The sequence below is a fragment of the Gossypium arboreum genome, chromosome 8 (assembly GCF_025698485.1).
Source record: "Gossypium arboreum isolate Shixiya-1 chromosome 8, ASM2569848v2, whole genome shotgun sequence".
In the NCBI taxonomy this organism is placed as follows: domain Eukaryota; kingdom Viridiplantae; phylum Streptophyta; class Magnoliopsida; order Malvales; family Malvaceae; genus Gossypium; species Gossypium arboreum.
In genome coordinates, this window is record NC_069077.1 from 124,290,187 (window position 1) to 124,308,834 (window position 18,648).

Here is an 18,648-nt window from a genome sequence, read left to right on the forward strand (position 1 = left end):
GTGTCCCAAGCCACACGGGCGTGTGACTCTCCAAAGTAGGAAAATTTTCTAAGTTTTTCCAAAGTTTTCTAAAGTTCTCGGTTTAGTCCTGAACCACTCCCGATGTATGTTTTAGGCCTCGTAGACCCATATAAGGGACAATTTGCATATGTATGAATGAATTTGATTTGAACGAAATTTTATGGCTCGGTTTTGTATGTTTGTTTATGTGTAAGTCCGGTAACACCTCGAACCTTATCCCGCGTCGAATACGGGTAAGGGGTGTTACAAATTAGTTTTTCCTTTTTACTACACAATTACAACATGATGGAAAATTTTAAAAATTAATAAGCTAACAAACTCCAAAATGATGTAAATTTAAACCCTACCAAGCTAACAATGAGTAAACCCCAATGGAATAAGAAATCAAATAAAATTTTGAAACAATTTTTTTCTTTTTTTGAAAAAGGTAGATTTATTTGATTCGAAAGAACCAAAAATCTAATGCCAAATGTGCAAACCCCATATACTTACTATGAAGCTTAGAAACAATGATTGGAAATCAACCCTCACTTTATCTAATAACGGAGAAATTATTTTATGGACCCTTTCCACCACATCATCTATGATCTAGCCCAATTAGAAGATGACACATCATCTTTGATTTGGAATCAAATGTATATATAATGTGGAAAAAAATATGATGTATCCTTTTCTAATTAGACAGAACCATAGATAATATGGTGGAAAGGGTCTATAAAATAATTTCTCCTAATAACAAGTTACAAAGAGAGATTATTGACTATTTTATCTAGAGAAGAATCAATAATATCAATTGAAACAAAATATTAAAAATTATGACCCAATTTTAACCAATGATATTTCAACCTTGGTTAATTCAATATTATCCTAAGATGAATATAAGAAAAATCTCTCTTTAATTCAATATTCAAAGTTGATAATTACAAAAAAAAGGTTATATGCCTACTTAAAAGAAAATTTTGGGTTGTATTTTTAGGAAAGACTCTAATTCAAATCTTAAAGGTGACATTCTTGAGAGAGATAAGTATAAACCCAGAATAGATTAATCTTTATGAACTGTAAATTAGTCCTAAAAGATACATTGGTTAAAAAAAGTGAAAATACTTGGGTTTTTCTTAAAGCTTACAAGCTTAACTTTAAAAAGTATAAATCTAATTAAAAGTTTTAATTAAAAAAATAACAATTAAAATATCATCACACTGGAGTAGAGATTTTTTTCTAGATCCACCTATAGTTTAAATTGTTGGTGGCACTGGAGCGAAAAAATGGTACGATGGAGCGTGGTTGAATAACATAAAAATTAGAAAAGATTTTGGTAGAGCAGAAGGACTGGTCTCAGTGAAGCACAGGGGCGTAGCCAGGGGGGCTGGCATGGGCCCTAGTCCCCCCTAAAATAGAAAATTCTATTTTAGGCCCTTGAAATTTTTTAAAAATTTTAAATTAATAAAGGTAAAATTGCACTTTGGCCCCCCTAAAATTATAAAAATTTAATTTAATCCTTTACAAATTATAAAAATATAAACTATAAAAAGTTAAAATTTCATCTGGCCCTCTTTAAAAAAATTTTCTGGCTTCACCCCTGGTGAAGCATGTCCAGATCAAAGATAAGAAAAGATTTCAGTGATGTAAAAAGACTGGCTCAATGGAGCATGTTGTGAGAAGCATTTAAATCAAGCTTATTTCGTTGAAGCATGCGACTAAGATCATGTATGAAATCTTTATGTGGCAATCTTCTCCTTCAACTTATAATGGGTTGACCACCTCGATTCCACGACCCTATTCATCTAAATAATTCCATCTCTTAGAATTCTTAATATCAAGTAAGAAATTATTTATTGTATCTTCCTTAGTTGATATATGTTTAACCTACACTCTCTTATATGTTACAATGATAACAGTGACAAAGTTAAGGGTATTGAATTGGCTAATATTTATATGTTATAAGCTTGTTTAAAATAATATCATAATATAGCTCAAACATACTAAACTTAAGGAAAATATTTACTATATTGTTAGTGGAGTTTTAAACTCTACAAGTAGAATTAGAGAATTGACAAGTATCTTATAGTAATTTTAAAAAATAAACATTTAAGAAAACATATAACAAATTTTTAAAATTATTTATGAAATAAAAAATACGTTCCCAAATTAACATTCTTTAGTTAAATACCAAATTAACACTTCAACATGACAAATAAGGTGATATCAATATTTAATATTACATTTAATTTGTAATAAAGTTTTTGTCCAAATTAACCCATCAACAAATAAGGTGATATGAATATCTAATATTACATTTAATTTGTAAAAAGTTTTTGTTTTGAAATAATAATAACAGTTTTCAATCTTATCCTCATTTTGTAATTCTGTTTTTAGTGAAAGTGGTGGAAGTCCATTGTGAGGTGTGAACATTACAATGTATCAAAATTTGGATTTTCCATCTTCGTCTTTCACTCTCTTTTTTTATTTATTTTATATCCAAAGCGTAAATCATAACAGCCAAAATCCCAAAACCAAAAACTCTATTTGAAGTTTAAACACACACACCACTCCACCCTTTGAGGCCAAAGCTATAAAGATGGAGAAGATTGAGCACACCACGGTGACCACCAACGGCATAAAGATGCATGTGGCATCCATCGGCTCCGGCCCAATAATCCTTTTCTTACACGGCTTCCCTGAGCTTTGGTACACCTGGCGCCGCCAGCTTCTTTCGCTCTCATCCCTTGGCTACCGTTGCGTCGCTCCCGATCTCCGTGGCTACGGTGACAGCGACGCCCCTCCATCGCCCGAATCATACACTGTTTTTCACGTTGTGGGGGATCTCGTAGGCCTCCTCGACGCCCTTGGTGTTGACAAGGTGTTCTTGGTGGGGCATGATTGGGGTGCGATGATTGCTTGGAATTTTTGCTTGTTCAGGCCTGATAGAATCAAGGCTTTGGTCAACTTGAGCGTTCCTTATCATCCTAGGAACCCCAAGGTGAAGACTGTGGATGGGTATAGAGCTTTGTTTGGTGACGATTTTTATATTTGCAGGTTTCAGGTGAATCACTTAACCTAGTTTATATTTTCTCTTCTATCTTCTGAATTGTCAATTTTTACAATGATGGGGAAGTGCAAAACAGCAGCTATGTTCAACACAATTTTAATAAACCATCTTCACAAATTACAGCTATCCAATCTATTTCACCCTTTTTTTAAGCCTTGTTTGATTGTTCTGCATGAGAGACTTGTTTGACTCACTTGGAGTATGTACATTTTGGGATAGTTAAGAAGCATAGATTTTGTGATTTGGGAATAATTGGGGCCCCTTATCTCTATTCTTGTGTAATGGGTTTTTAGCATTTAAGTTTCCTGCCCCACCCTCTGCCGTTCCAATTAATTTGGTCTCGGCATTTTAAGTTCATTTTGTTTTTCTTTTTTTTCTTTTTTTTGGAATAATTGCTAATCGAATTTATCATGATATCAGAACTCTCGAGTTCAAATCTTAACAATATCTGGTGAATCTCGTTCATCATTCCTCCGACTTACATGTTAGGGGACTTGTTGAAACTTTTTTAATAACAAGTAGACGTAGAGGTTGTCTAAGGATTGAACCCATGACTGGTGTCACCGAGACTTGAACACAGATTCTTTGTCACTCCATCAATGCTTCATTCGAGGGGAACTTGCTGCAACTTAAATATGATACTTGGGTCTTTATCTTAGCCTAAGCTTTTGGGATCATTGGTAACAAATTCTAGTGTCTTGTTATCTCATCTACTAATATATAAATAGACAAACTTCTGCATTCCCCTATCCCTTTTCTGAACTTCTATGATGAACTTCCCACAAATGGTTGGTGTGATTAATGAATGTAGCTATAGACTATACCCAACTCTGCTTGATCCAAAAATAAGATGATAGTGAATAGGAAGTTTGCATGATTGAGACCACCTTTAGTATACAATTTTTTCTTGTTACAGCAAATGGAATTGCTGTCATCTTCTTCCCCTTTCCTACCCTTCAATTCAATATGATTTTCATAAATATGCTGTAGGTACCAGGGGAGGCTGAAGCACATTTCGCGCAGATGGATACTGCCAAAGTTCTGAAGAAATTTCTTACAACTCGAGATCCAAATCCTCCTTGTATACCTAAAGAAACAGGGTTGAAAGCGTTACCTGATCCTCCAGCCTTACCCTCTTGGCTCTCCGAAGACGAAATCAATTACTTTGCCACCAAATTTAATCAGAAGGGCTTCACTGGAGGACTCAACTATTATCGAGCTATGAATCTGTACGTGTAGGCTGTGATTGTTCAACTCTCATTTCCATTTGATTTTTCTGCCTAATTAAGTTCCACTTCTTTGTTTTTTCAATAATCTATCATTGAAGGTAGCCAAGATGATCTGATATGTTCTTGTTTGCAGAAACTGGGAACTGATGGCACCATGGACTGGATTACAAATCCAAGTACCGGTTAAGTTCATCGTGGGCGACCTGGACATTACCTACCACATCCCTGGTGTTAAGGAATACTTACAAAATGGCGGATTCAAGAAAAATGTGCCTTTCTTGCAGGAACTAGTTGTCATGGAAGGAGTAGCCCATTTTATCAACCAAGAAAAGCCTCAGGAGATTAGCATGCACATTTATGACTTCGTTAAGAAATTCTAGGTTCTTGCCCTTCTCTTGTTTTCAACTCTTCCCTTGAAGCTTGTCACCCAACAATAAGGCCAGTTTTATACCATAGCAAGGTCATTTGCTTGCTCTATTTAATGTTTTCCCTGTTTTATTTGAACTACTGAAATTCATATTTTTGCAGTGCTTTGCGTCTGGTTATCAGCTTATGGAACTCAATGCTGTTCTGATTTATATATAAGAAATACAGACATCCAACAACGTTCTTCAGTCACTCTAAAATCCTTTCCGTTAAACAAATTATAAAAGATTCCAAATTACAATCATGGAAAAGAAAAAGAACAGGAAAGGTGGAAAGCAAAAAAAACAAAACTGAGCATTCCCATTATCATGATGGGTTGATAAGTTTTTTTTTTTTTTTTCCAGGGCAGTTGGAATCTCAAACCCTGAAGCCTTTGCTGTTCCTTCTTCCTCTAGCCCTCTCAAATTTCCTTGCTTTTGACCGCACATAGGGCTTGGTGTGGCTGTGTGGCACACCAGGAGCAGGTCCGAAGTGCTTCACAGCCTCACGAGCATTCTTTGGACCTCGAAGGAGAACCTGCATATTTTCAATGTAGAATTTAAGTCAATTTCACCATTGCAGTATGTAGATCAGTAATTGATAGCAATTCTTTTTGTCAAAGCTTCAAATGAAATCTGTTAAACCAATAGAGAAACAGGGAAATGATATGAAAGACATAATTCAAAGAGTATAATCTTTTGAAATGAAAGTATTTCACAAAGGTGGATTGCACAAAATAAGATATAATTTACTTTGTTAAGGCGAACCTACACCTGCACTTTAGAACTGCCATAATCATACAGTGAAATACTCAATTGACCACTGCAGGAAGACAGGAGGAGGAACACTTTTATCTATACAACACAGAAGCCCAAAACTCAAAACTTAGTATGATTTGAGCTATTAGAACTTCGCCCATTCATACAATTCAAACCAAGTTTTATCATCAATCCTTCCTACCAAAAAATGATTAATATATGACATTCCAAAGCTAGCAAAAACAAGTCAGCAATTCCAAACAACAACCAGATAATTTCAGTTTCGAGATGACTAGTAAACAATTGCAGAATCCAGGCAACTGAAGTAAAAGATTTGTATGATAAAGCATACCGTGTTCTGTCCAAGAGGTGCTCGAAGAGCAAGTTGGTCAAACGTTAAACATTCCCCACCAGCCTTGTCAATTCTCGCCCTCGCTGTCTTAGTGAACCTTAATGCAGTAACCTTCAGAGCGGGAACTTCATATATACGAATGTCATCGGTGACAGTTCCAACTACCACTGCAATCTTATCCTCCTACTTGATCAAACCAATAATAAGATCAATCACTCATCACACAATAATTTAAATTAGAAATTGGAAAAACCTTAGAAACAAATTCAAAAGAAAAGTGAGTCACCTTGCCCTTCATGAATTCAATCAATCTGGATAGAGACAGAGGAGGCTTGTTCACTTTGCACATAAAAAGACGCTTCAAAATCACAGCATTGAATTTGCTGCCAGTCCTTCTTACCAGAAATCGGTAAAGCTGATAATGGATGCAAACACATTTAAAAACATTCAAATTTCCTTCATTAAACCAAAAAAAAAAAAAACAAAAGCACAATGAAACGACTGGAACAGAGCAGGAACCTTGACGATGAGTTTGAGGTAGATATCATCGGACTTGGGAGCAGTTCTCTTCGTCTTCTTGCTCTTGCCGCCGGCGACCAAGTCGATACCCTGAAATTGCAAAGAAAAGAACAAGGTTCAAAAAAATATTAGAAAAATAAAGATATGGCTCTGAGTGAGGGTTTGGGAGAGGAAAGAGATACCATGGCCTGTGAAGCTGATACGAGGGGGAAGGCAGTGCCTAGTGAGGGAAAATGGCCTTAATAGCAACTTAGTGTGAGAGACCTAGGGTTTTAGAAATCTTTCCCATTGAGATCCATTAATTCCAATGTCACCAGCTTCTTTAATCCATTGATTTGATGAGTCCGGCTGTAGTTCTGAGCTTATTGGGGCCAGAAACGGATGAATAAATTTGAATTTGAAGTTCAGAGGCCCATGTTAAGTTCTCTAGCCCAAAGCATTGCCAACTTTCTCAAATCACAAGTGTTAATTTTTTTCATTTATTATTGTATTTAATTATTTAAATATCATCTACAAATATATTTATTTAAATATCATTAATCATTATATTTATTTTTTAAACATTTCATTAAAGTATTTAAATATAATTTTTTTTAAGTTTCCAACATTATATCTAAATTCAACCTTTTAATTTTCAACTATAACATTTGACAGCTAAACATTTACATTATGTTAAGTTGGAGAGAATTAGCAATGCATTACAGTCCAATTCAGTGGGCCCATCACAAAACTATTATTTGATTGACTACAATAAACCATTATGACTCGTGTTGAATACAGGCTTATATAGGAAAGAGGTAGCATGCCATTCTCTAATAAACAGGTGATTCAGGGCATGGGTGAAACAACAAATTAGCCCAAGGTTTCAATTTTACCTCACATTTTTCCCTCACCTTTAAAATCCCCAATCTATATCTTTTCCTCTTTTTTTTCATGTTTGTCCCCTCTATTGTAATCATTAACAAATGCCTAACATTATCTTTTCTCTACTTAATTTAAACCCTAAAACAAAATACTTAGCCTATTTGCCAGTGCCGATTTGACTTCCTCACTCAACTCGACAACCCCTCCCAGTCCCTTAGCTTGCTTGCTTGCTCCACCCACAGTTGAGCCTCCGGTGTCGATTTAATTATAGGTTTCTCTCTCTCTCTCTCTCTCTCTCTCTCTCTCTCTCTCTCTCTCTCTCTCTCTCTCTCTCTCTCTCTCTCTCTCTCTCCTCTCTTCCTCTCTCTCCCTCTCTTCCTTTCTCTCTCCCTCTCCCTCTCTATCTCTCTCTATCTCTCTCTCCCCTCTCCTCCCTCTCCTTCTCTCTCTCTCTCTCTCTCTCTCTCTCTCTCTCTCTCTCTCTCTCTCTCTCTCTCTCTCTCTCCCTCCCTCCCTCCTCTCTCTCCCCTCTCCTCTCTCCCTCCCCTCTCCCTCTCCCTCCTCTCTCTCTCCCCCTCCCTCTCTCTCCTCCCTCCCTCCCTCCCTCCTTCCCTCCCTAGAAAAATGTGCTAAACCATTAATTAAATTTATTAACTACAATCTTAATAGAAAAATGTTCTAGAATTAGCTTTTAAAAATCATAATAATCTATTTGGTTATGGAATTCAAGTTCAATCTCTAGCTTAAGAAACTAGATCATTCTTGTACTATATTTCAAATCATTTGGTTTCTTGTTTGTTTATAGTGTTTTGAAATAATAAATATTTTTTCTTTCATATTCAAGATTTTTTTTTTTTTTGCTTAAAATGATTACTATTGTTATAGAATAAGTTGTGTGATAATGGCTTTGTTAATGTGATATAGGCTCTTGTTGATGCACCTAGTATGGTGAGAAGCTAAATAAACTTTAAAAGACTAACTCTCCATGATATCAAGATTGATATTAACAAGGTTCCTAAGAAGAAGAACTTGATTGATACTATAGGAAAAGTTGGTTAGTGGTTGATCCTTAAGTTTTGAAAAGAAAAAATGTAGTTTTTTTTTTCATCTGTTGCTTAAAAGATGCTTTTATAATAGTACAGATGTGAAGAACAAGTGGGAGAACAATTCCTAGGGCAGGAAGTTGATCGTCCAAAAAAGGCGGGCATGACTTACTGATTTTTGATAGGTTCAAGCTTATGTTGGCAAAGATTAAGGTTAGCAAGTCAGTTTTTTTTCCATATTGCATCATTTCCATGCTATATTTTCCTAGTTTTCACTTCCATTTGAATTTTGTGTGGTCTTTAATTATCCAAGATTGGCATAATCCTTGAAAGCCTATTTCCTATCCTCATTCTCCATTTTTACAAGTATTTCATTCCATGTTTACTACATTAACGGAATTGCTGCTATTAGCCGTAGATAGTAAATTGAGTTTTTCTTGGCATTAACCTCCAGAAAAGTTTAGCCTAGTCTTTATGAATGCGAGCATTGGCTTTAAATTTGGATAAGCAATTGAAGTTGATTTAGCACTATTTTTCTACATTAATTGTATTTTCCCCTGTAAAGTACTGCATGTTTGACATATATTCGGGCTCGAGTCCAAGGGTATAATCCTCCTAATAAATGAAAAACTTGGTACAAAAGAATTAGCATACTCTTGGTCATCACATACCTATATTTGACTCTCCTCTGGTCTTGGATAATATATGTTCACACTATTGATGTGAAGTGCACTTAGTCCATATTTTAATGATTTAAAGAAGTTTTGGTGTTGAATGAAATGTTGAAAGCTTGAAGGTTTGAAATCCTTTTGGTATACAATCAATACAAGTAGTATAGGGATTAAATCTTAATTATTTTTGCACCAAACTTAAGTTGTTGCCAAGTTATTCCAATTGTTTGGCTAATATATACTATACTGTTTGCTTATTAATTGAATGGATCTGTCACTCAGGAAAAGATTCTGTGTAGAGTTTACTTTAAGGAACAAATTAGTGTAGTCTTGCTTCTTTGTAAACGTCATGTTCTCTGCAAGTATTTGCATCTACCATTGTAATATTGTGTTATACGTGTAACACCCCTAACCCAAATCCTTCGCCGGAAGGGTTACGAGGCATTACCGAAAATACACATATATTCATTTCAATCATAAGTAATCATTTTCTTAAACTCTTAAATCAATCAAAGATCTCATTAATGAATCTTATAAAAACATACATAATCAAATATGCATCATCTTTATCTAACCCTATTCGGCACATGAACATTACTACTTGAAATATCCAAAACATCAAAACCACAAACAACATATCAAGCATAGTCTTGACTTATAATATACTTTGGTTGATTCCTCAACATGTGTAACCTCATTTAATCAAAGTACTAAACTAATTTGACATAATAAACAAGCCATTTTCGCATGGCTTATTTGTGTACAAATCAAAATGAAACGTATTGAAACTAGCCTATACATGCCACATTACTAATTCTCAAAACACTTATTTACCGAAACGAAAACTGGATAGTGTGAAGACGTCTCCACACTTCCAACCCGAGCAAATCTCCGAAGCTCTATAGACATAGGAAAAACACACAGAGTAAGCTTTGAAAGCTTAGTAAGCCATAAGCAAATAAATCATTTCAATGATAACTATAATTCCATAACACTAAACTGAATTATAAATATAAAAACCATGCATCATAATATCACCATCTTAATATCCATTTCATGTCCAGATTTCAAGTTAAGACCTAGTCATATCTCAAAACCATTTTTATTATTTCATATTTCCCATGTTCAAATCATGGGACCACAAGGCCATATAGCAAGCACATATATCATATATTCATCTGTGTACCTTTCATTCATTCATGGTAACATGTTTCACATATCATTATTAAATACATAATCACTTTACATTTTTAAGTTTCAAAGATAATTTAGATGTACCAGAATCATATATTTACTAACACGGTTACCATATCACGTTTCCTATATATTTTATTTGATTATAGTCACGTGCCATTAATCACATCTCATTTTCACATAGACCATATATTATCGGATCATAATCATATCCACTTCCAATCCAAAAAATCATAATCATCATACATACATTTATTCATATAAACAAATCCAAAATTCATAGTATAATATCACTCATATGTATACATAGCCTACATGGCCGGTGATACCAAATCATGCAAATGTCATTATACATTCAACTATAATTCCACTCAATTATGCAAGCTCACAAGACAAGATTTAACTTCATAGACAAGCATCACTTAATTGGCCGAAAAATACCATTAGGAACATACTTTATCTTAGCTAAGTGAACTTGGCTATGAATTGTTAGCTAAGTGAACTTAGCTAATTTCAACATCACATGATTTCTTACTCATAAGATCAAATGTATAAAATTCACTACATTGTTTATATCCCAAAATGATGAATAGGTATACATGTACGAATTCAACATATCATCACATGACATTTAATAATTCACTTCAGTAGATTATTTCACAAGGCCGAATATACAAACCCTGTATAATCTCATGTATATATATACAATCGAATATGTCACTTCATTATAAGTTCATACCTAATCACATATGCCAAATCACTTTAAAATCACATATAACCAATTATACCAAATGTTCATTGACAATCGAATTCGTATACATACTTATTTCACAAATATACACATTTTGACAATAAATATCGAAACACATACGTACCTTATTTCAGATAATTAATAATCCAATTTCTCCAAACCTTTAGGGCTCGTTTACTACATTTGATCTCACATCGGTGTATAGCCTTCTAGACTTATAACTTAATACAATTCACCTCTCAAGGCCTACTAGGCACGAAGCTTGGATTTAATTCAACGCACGAAGCACGCTAGGATTATAACACGAAATCTTACAGGCACTAGGCCTACTAGACTCAAGGTCTGATATTTAATCACCGGTAATAGGCCTGCTAGGCATAAAGCCCGAATAAACTTAACAACACAAGACTTGCTAGGCTTTTAGCCTAAATGAATCCACCAAGCACAAGGCACCTGCTAGGCTCAAGCTGAATATCTCAATCACATGTCTTACGCTACCGATCATTAACAGAACACTATCAAAGTCTTTGAATTATCATTTCCAACTCAAAATCACATCGGGCCATCACATTTAACTCATCACAATATTATTCACCCTTATAAATCACATTCGGCATTCACATTGAAACATAACAAATATCCTTCATATCATAAGACACATTCGACTTTCACATTGAAACATAGCATATATATTATTCACATTATAAATCATATTTGACTACCTCAATAGACATCCATTAAAACCATTCATCACTTTAGATCACCTTCGGCGTTCACTTTTACTCCATAATAATATCATTCACCTTACAAAATCATTCGGCAGTGGTATAACAATTTCTAACAATTCAATTCGGCACTTATATTTAACATTTATTTAAATTTAGTACATAACATAGCAGGACTTACCAAACTCAATTTTTAGCATGAAATTAATTTGCTCCCTTAATGCTCAATAACTGATTTTGCACACTTAGTGCTCAGAAATTAATTCACACACATAGTGCTTAAATCCAACTCGCAAACTTAGTGCTCAGTATCAAATTCGTACACATAGTGCTTAAATCCAACTCGCACACTTAGTGCATCCCTCAAACTTATTACTCATTTATACATATACACAATAAGCTTAAACATCAACCACGTATTAACTTATTCATCTCCCTATTCAATATCTCATTCGGATATATTAAACTCACATATATATATATGTATACATCTCAATCGGCTATATCAAACTACACCTAGATACACATTCGGTTATATCCAATCACACATATATAGACATTCAACTTTATCCAACTACACATATATACACACTTAGTTATGTCAAACATATATATATATATATATATATATATCATATTCAACTATATCAATCCATGTATCTATCACATTCGATTATAAGACATTCACCTAAATATCACATTCGGCTATAGTAATAGCCTTTATATATATATACTTTCAATAAATTCATAAACCTCATTAACGATAAATTCAATTTGACTTAATTGCTTAAAAACTTACCTCGGGTATTAGCTTTTGATAAAAACGATTACTCGACTAGCTTCGACTTCCCCCGATCCAAATCAGCTCTCTTTATTAAAATAAATTTAAACTTATTTAATTAATTAACCATTTTATTTTCACTCAAAAATCATATAATATAATAATTTAAATAATACCCCTTTTTAAAATTAGGATTCGACATTTCGGTTCAAACATTCTTAATACATCAAAATAATTAAATTCTTCTCATGGCACACTAAAACCGAATATGTCTTATTCAAATATCAATTCTCATATTTCATTTATTTAACCATTTAACCCTCCTATTAAATAATTTTCACAAATTAATGTTAAACTCAAAATCACATAAAATCGTAACACAAAAGCTATTCATCTAACACTTGATTTCTAATTTCTAACATCAAACTCAAATTTCTTAGCTTATCAACTCATGGCCGAACATCAATTATTCACCAAAACAAAAATTTAACTCATAGGTTTTAGAGAAAATTAAGCAAGGAATTCAATGATACTAAAAATTAACAAAAACAACAAGAATTTTACCTTGAATTTTTGCTTTCAAATGGCCGAAACTTCAAAGCCACAAATTTTATTTTCTTTCTCCTTTGTTCGGCCTCCAAGATGAACTACATGCATATTCTCTCTCTCTCTCTTTTTTTTTATGCTTTGTTTTATTAAAACTTCACTTAATAATAATTTACTAGTTTAACCTTTGAAAAAAAAATAACATAGCTTTATTTTTTTATGTCACATACCGTCCATATCAATTGCCTAAGGTTAAATATCATCACGACTACTCCAACTTACAAAAACAACTTCAATTCGGCCCTAAAGATACAAACATGCATGGCTTTCCATTTTATGTTTTATAATACTTATAAAAATAATTATCTCACAAATAACTTTAAAATAAACATATAAAGACATCATGCATTAAGCCATTACCGTCCACATATTTATTAATGATATAATTGCCATTCAAAACCTCAAAATTCTAAAGACATAACACTTTAACATTTTCATGATAGCATGCTTATTAATCAATTGATGCAATTTAATCCTTTTTAATAATCAAGCACTCAAATCATCGAATCTAAACACGAAAATTTAGCACACCTAAATTCATACATTCAAAACATAGAAAATGATATTTAAATATTTTTCTAACTCTGATTCATGGTCCCGAAACCACAGTTCCGATTAGGGTCAAATTCGGGCTGTTACAATACGCCTTGGCGTAGGATCTAGTCATAGGTCTAGACGAGAAAGAGTTCTTGCTTCGACCTATGGTTACTCAAAAGGCAGATCCGTCCTTGACTAAACCCCCTCCCAAAATAACGCTTGTGGTAAAAATAAATTGCTTACTTTTTATTTCATATTGGCAGCCTTTTTATAATATGTTAATAACAAAGGAAAGAGTCCTAATAGAATTCCTAATTTAAAGTTTATAAGGGAAATAAAAAAACCTAATATAATAGAGAGAATAAGTAAAACTAAAAATCTTAACAAATCTGATATAATAATGAAATTAAATAAATCTAAAACTCTAATTTATGTGATTCATTTTTCTATTTCTTTTTTGATATTGTTTCCCAATAAAAACATCTATATCATCACTCCCCCTCTCAGAATTGAGCTGGTCGTCAAGCTTAAATTCAGGATAAGCTTCGTGAAAACAATCAAATGGTTCTCAAGTGGTATCTTTGTAATGACCCAAATTTTTAGGTCATCGGAAAAGTGAATTTCTGGGTCTTCGATTCTGAAAATTTAATTAAGTAAATATTTATTAGAAATATTTACAAAGATGAGTGAGAGGTTAATTAGACTTTAATTAAGTAAATTTAGCTTAATGAGGGCTAATTTAGTGAAAGGACTAAATTGAATAAAGTGTGAAGGTTTAATTATAAATCATAGAAATATTTAAGGAACTAAATTAGCAAATAAGCCTTATGTGACAAGTGTGTGGTATGTATGAATACATTTGTATTATTTTAATTGGTACAAATGTATGTATAAATATGTATTTACTTATTAAATAAGAAATAATAATTATAATTTAAAATATAATAATAATAATGATATAATATAATAATTATAATAAATAAAAGAAATAAAACATAAAGAAAAAGAAAAAAGAAGGGCACGGATAGCAAGGAAAGAAAGAAGAAAAAAGGGAAAGAAAAAGAAAAGAAAAATTTAGGACTTTAGAGTTTCAAGCTTAATTGGTAAGTCAATTTGATTCATTTTCTTGTAATTTTGATGTTTTGGAATCCTAGAACAAAACTCTACTTGAATTATGTTAAAATTAGGAATTTAATAAATTTTTAGATGTTTATTAAGTTGTATAAATTGATGAATTATGATATTAAGTGATAGAGATTCAAGTTAGAAGTGGGAGAATGATTAAATTGTAAAGAGAGATATAAGTGTTGTCATAGTAGGGATTAAATTGTTTAAATTGTAGAATTGATGTTTTATATTGAATATTAAGAGTTGAAACTTGTTTAAAGTAGGTATAAAATGAAAATATAGGGTTTATTTGAAGAGAAAGAATGGTTATGGTGGAAGGACCTAATTGGAAATATCGTAAAAGTTATATGGAAATAAAAGCATGTGTTATTAAATAACTTGCATTGATAATTTTAAATGTTAAATTTTATGTAGCCAACGTAGCACTAGAAATGCTATCGAAAAAGGGAAAGGAGAAAGTGAACGAGGATGTCGAGTAAACTCGAGAATTTCGGTTTGTATTTATATAAACTATGCTTAAAATTTTAGTACACTGTAATTGCTATTCTTAATTAAAGAATGTATAATGAATGGTATAATGGAACTATTACTATTTCTGTATTATAATGATATGATTTGAATACCCTATTAATAGTGTCGGGCTAGTCAGATATAATTGGCATGCCATAGGATTGGAAGTGTTCAGGGATATTCCGACTGTGTGTCGATAAGACACTATATGTGTCGACTACTGTGACTGTTCAACAGGATTTGTTCTAAAGAGGTACTCCGTACCTAACTGTGACTGTTACTGTTACTGTTATTGTTACCCTTACAGTGTATTCTGACTTCGGCCAAGAAACACTGTACATTATCCCCGGAGTGTGGGTTGGATCCGTGTATCCGTTCAGGTTTGAGTCATGTTAATAGGGGTAAATAAAAGTACTGAAGACTGACTGCTATCGTTTATGTGACTGAGACTGATATACGATGTTGAAAGACATTGAATGATATGTAAAAGATATAAATTGAATGTAAGAGACGAAACTATTAAGATTATGAAAATAAAAAGTTTAAGTTACAATGTATATACATAACTTATTATTTGTTTAAGTATTAGTTTATAGAAATACCACTGAGTGCATACTCAGCGTACGGTATGTTTTCGTCGCAGGACTAGGTACGAAAGGAAGCTAAGGACTCAGCATCCAAGCTAATCCCGAACTCAAAGTGGTGAAGTACCTTTCTTTTGGTAAAATGGCATGTACCTAGGCTGATAAGATTTTATTTTGTAAATGATAGGAATGGGCATGAAAGATGTTGAAACATTTAGTGTGAAATATGCATATTTTGGAAGTTAAACTTACATGAGTTTGACTAGTATGATAATGTAGTATAATTTCGATATGAATTGTGGTACATAATCTTTAAGAGGTATTAAAGTGAATGAATGAATATCTGCTAAGTTTAAATGGCATAATGAATGATATTTGATTTAAAAACTATTAGTAAATGTTTGGGTGTGAATTAGATGTTTTTAGCATGTAAAAATAGCTTGAAAATGGTCAAAATCATGTTTTCACACAGCCAAGTCACATGGGCATGTGCCCAGGCCGTGTGGCAAAGCCAGAATTGCCCACAGGTTGGTCCCACAACCATGTGAACAAGTCAGATCTGCCCACGGGCTGGCCCCACGACCATGGGAGCCCCACGGGCAGGCCACACGGGTATGTCCCAGGCCACACGGGCGTGTACCCCTATTTTCAAAGAAAAGTTTCCAAAGTTCCCGGTTTAGTCCCAAATCATTTTCTAAGCATATTTTGGGCCTCGTCGGTCCATATTAGGGATTTAAAGATGATATTTGGGTAATTTTAAATTGAAATACAGATTTATGACTCGGTTTTGTTCGTTTATTAGTGTATAATTCTGGTAATGCCTCATAACTCTGTTCCAGTGAAGGGTTGGGGTTAAGGGGTGTTACAATCTTCTTGAGGACAACCTGCCCATTGCACTAATAGTTCCTGTCAACCTCGATTTAGCCTGTTACGACTAATAGCTTGTGGAATAGGCAAGGACTTGCCATCATACACTAAGGGCAAGTCTCCCACTATATCTGGTTGAGGTCCCTTGTATTTTTTGAGGAAAGGAACATGGAATACATCATGTATTTTGTTGCCTGTAAGTAATTCAAGCTAATAGGCCACTGTTCCTATTTTGTTCAAAACCTTAAAAGGACTAAAATACTTTGGCAACAGCTTGTGATGCTTCTGTTTAATTATCGTGAATTATTGATATTACTGAAGTAGTAACCAAAACCAATCCCCGAATTCAAAGTTCAACTCTCTATACCTAAAATCATAAGTGTTTTTCATTCGCTGCTGAGCTTGTAATAGTCTATCCCAAACATTTTGTAAAAGTGCATCCCTATCTTGTAGGGTCTTATCCACAGCTTCAATCTTTGTAAAACCAACTAAATAAGAGAGCAGTCGGGGTGGATCCCTACCATATACTAATTGGAAAGAGGTGGCCCTTATAGCAGTGTGATAGGAGGTGTTGTAGCAATACTCAGCCCATGGAACCCAATTGACCCACTGTTGTAGACAATCACTAGAGAGGCATCATAGGTACATTTTTATTGTTGATTAACTACCTCTATTTGGCCATTAGATTGGGGATAGTATGCTAAAGAAAAAGTGAGCTTAAAACGACTCTGAAAAAATAATTCCTTCTAAAACAAGCTGAGGAAAACTTTATCACGGTCCAAAACTATGGATTCCAGCAAGCCATGAAGTCGAAATTCCTCTACAAAAAGATAGTAGAAATAGATATAGCAGTAAACAGATGGGCCTAGGTTAAAAAATGAGTGTATTTCGATAGTCTATCCACAACCATCATAAGTATTGATTTCCTTTTTAACTTTGTGTAGACCTCTCACAATCTATAGAGATATCAGACCAAATTTGTTATGGAATTGGAAGAGGTTGAAGCAAACTTGCGGCTTGTAAATTTTCCCATTTGCGGTGTTGGCATACTAAACAATCTTGTACCAATTCTGAGGTTGTAAGCTTTATTCCTTTCCAAAAAAAATCTTGACGAAGACGGTGCAATGCTTTTGGTCCCCCTTCATTTGTCATAGCATGTATAGATGAAATAATAGTGGGAATAATTGGAGGTAGGTAGGAGGTACAACCTCTTTTTGAAGAAAATCAACCCATCTTATGTAACCCAATCTAACCCCAATTCTCATTGTAGAATTATTTGTTGGAGTTGAAATGATTTTGGAGAAGTTCTCGTTTCTTGTCTGATGACATTAAGAATTTCAAATTGAGGGAAAGAAACAGTCATGAGGTGTGGTAAGTCTTCGTCTTTTCTAGATAAAGCATCTGCAGTTCTATTCAACTTTCCTAATTCATACTCCACTTGAAAATCAAACCCCATTAGCTTGTTGATCCAATGCTATTCTGGGGATGTCATAAATCACTCGTATAATAAGTACTTAAGACTGAAGTGATCAGTACAAATGAGAAAGTGCCTTCCCCAAAGATAGGGTCTTCAATGAGTCATTGCCTTTGCCAAACCAATTAATTCTCGCTCGTAGGCAGCCAACTTAATATGTTGATTTGCAATCTTATAGTTGATAAAGGCAATGGGGTATCCTTTTTGTTGCAGTACGACTCCAAACCTGCTATCAAAAGTATCACATTCAACCATAAATTCCTCTTCAAAGTTGGGTAATTGCAAGATTGAGGCTACTAAAAGAGAAGTTTTTAATTGAGTGAAAGCAACATCAACTTCTTTAGTCCAGTTGAAGGCATTTTTCTTTAAAAGAGATGTTAAGGGTGTATCCACTTGTCCATAATTCTTGATGAATTTTTTGTAATATCCTGCCAACCCTAGAAAGCATTGTAGAGTCTCGATAGATTTATGAATTGGCCAATTAGTGACATCTTCAATTTTAGTGTGATCAGCCTCGACTCTGTCACCATGGATGACATTACCAAGGTAGGTTACCTTAGGCTCTCCAAATAAACACTAG

The 18,648-nt window shown here is 33.7% G+C and overlaps 2 protein-coding genes across 3 annotated transcripts; one reads left to right on the top strand and one right to left on the bottom strand.

The window, feature by feature from the left end:
• The first annotated feature begins 2,388 nt into the window (after nt 1–2,388).
• LOC108489394 (uncharacterized) lies at nt 2,389–5,157 on the top strand. Of its 2 annotated transcripts, XR_001871957.2 has the most exons (4): nt 2,389–3,064; nt 4,061–4,299; nt 4,433–4,759; nt 5,070–5,157. XR_001871957.2 is itself a non-coding variant. In XM_017793926.2 (3 exons), exons 1-3 carry the CDS (start codon nt 2,600–2,602, stop codon nt 4,677–4,679), a joined length of 951 nt encoding a protein of 316 aa, XP_017649415.1. In that variant the 5' UTR covers nt 2,389–2,599; the 3' UTR covers nt 4,680–4,862. The 2 variants fall into 2 exon arrangements, 1 of the variants encoding a protein (XP_017649415.1); XM_017793926.2 differs by lacking the exon at nt 5,070–5,157 and having other exon boundaries at nt 4,433–4,862.
• Nucleotides 4,850–6,671, bottom strand: LOC108489395 (60S ribosomal protein L18-2-like). The gene is made up of 5 exons (XM_017793927.2): nt 6,516–6,671; nt 6,334–6,423; nt 6,101–6,229; nt 5,815–5,997; nt 4,850–5,241 (listed from the first exon to the last, which is right to left on the bottom strand). Exons 1-5 carry the CDS (start codon nt 6,516–6,518, stop codon nt 5,083–5,085), a joined length of 564 nt encoding a protein of 187 aa, XP_017649416.1. The 5' UTR covers nt 6,519–6,671; the 3' UTR covers nt 4,850–5,082.
• Between the last annotated feature and the right edge of the window lie 11,977 nt (nt 6,672–18,648).

Excerpts from the sequence above, each read along its gene's own strand:
- LOC108489395 (XM_017793927.2), bottom strand. Across the intron at positions 6,230-6,333 it reads ACCTCAAACTCATCGTCAAG|CTTTACCGATTTCTGGTAAG; the intron begins GTTCCTGCTCTG and ends ATCCATTATCAG. Across the intron at positions 5,998-6,100 it reads TTGAATTCATGAAGGGCAAG|GAGGATAAGATTGCAGTGGT; the intron begins GTGACTCACTTT and ends TTGATCAAGTAG.
- LOC108489394 (XM_017793926.2), top strand. The coding sequence starts at position 2,600 with ATGGAGAAGATTGAGCACACCACGGTGACCACCAACGGCATAAAGATG. Across the intron at positions 3,065-4,060 it reads TTTATATTTGCAGGTTTCAG|GTACCAGGGGAGGCTGAAGC; the intron begins GTGAATCACTTA and ends AATATGCTGTAG. Across the intron at positions 4,300-4,432 it reads TATTATCGAGCTATGAATCT|AAACTGGGAACTGATGGCAC; the intron begins GTACGTGTAGGC and ends TCTTGTTTGCAG.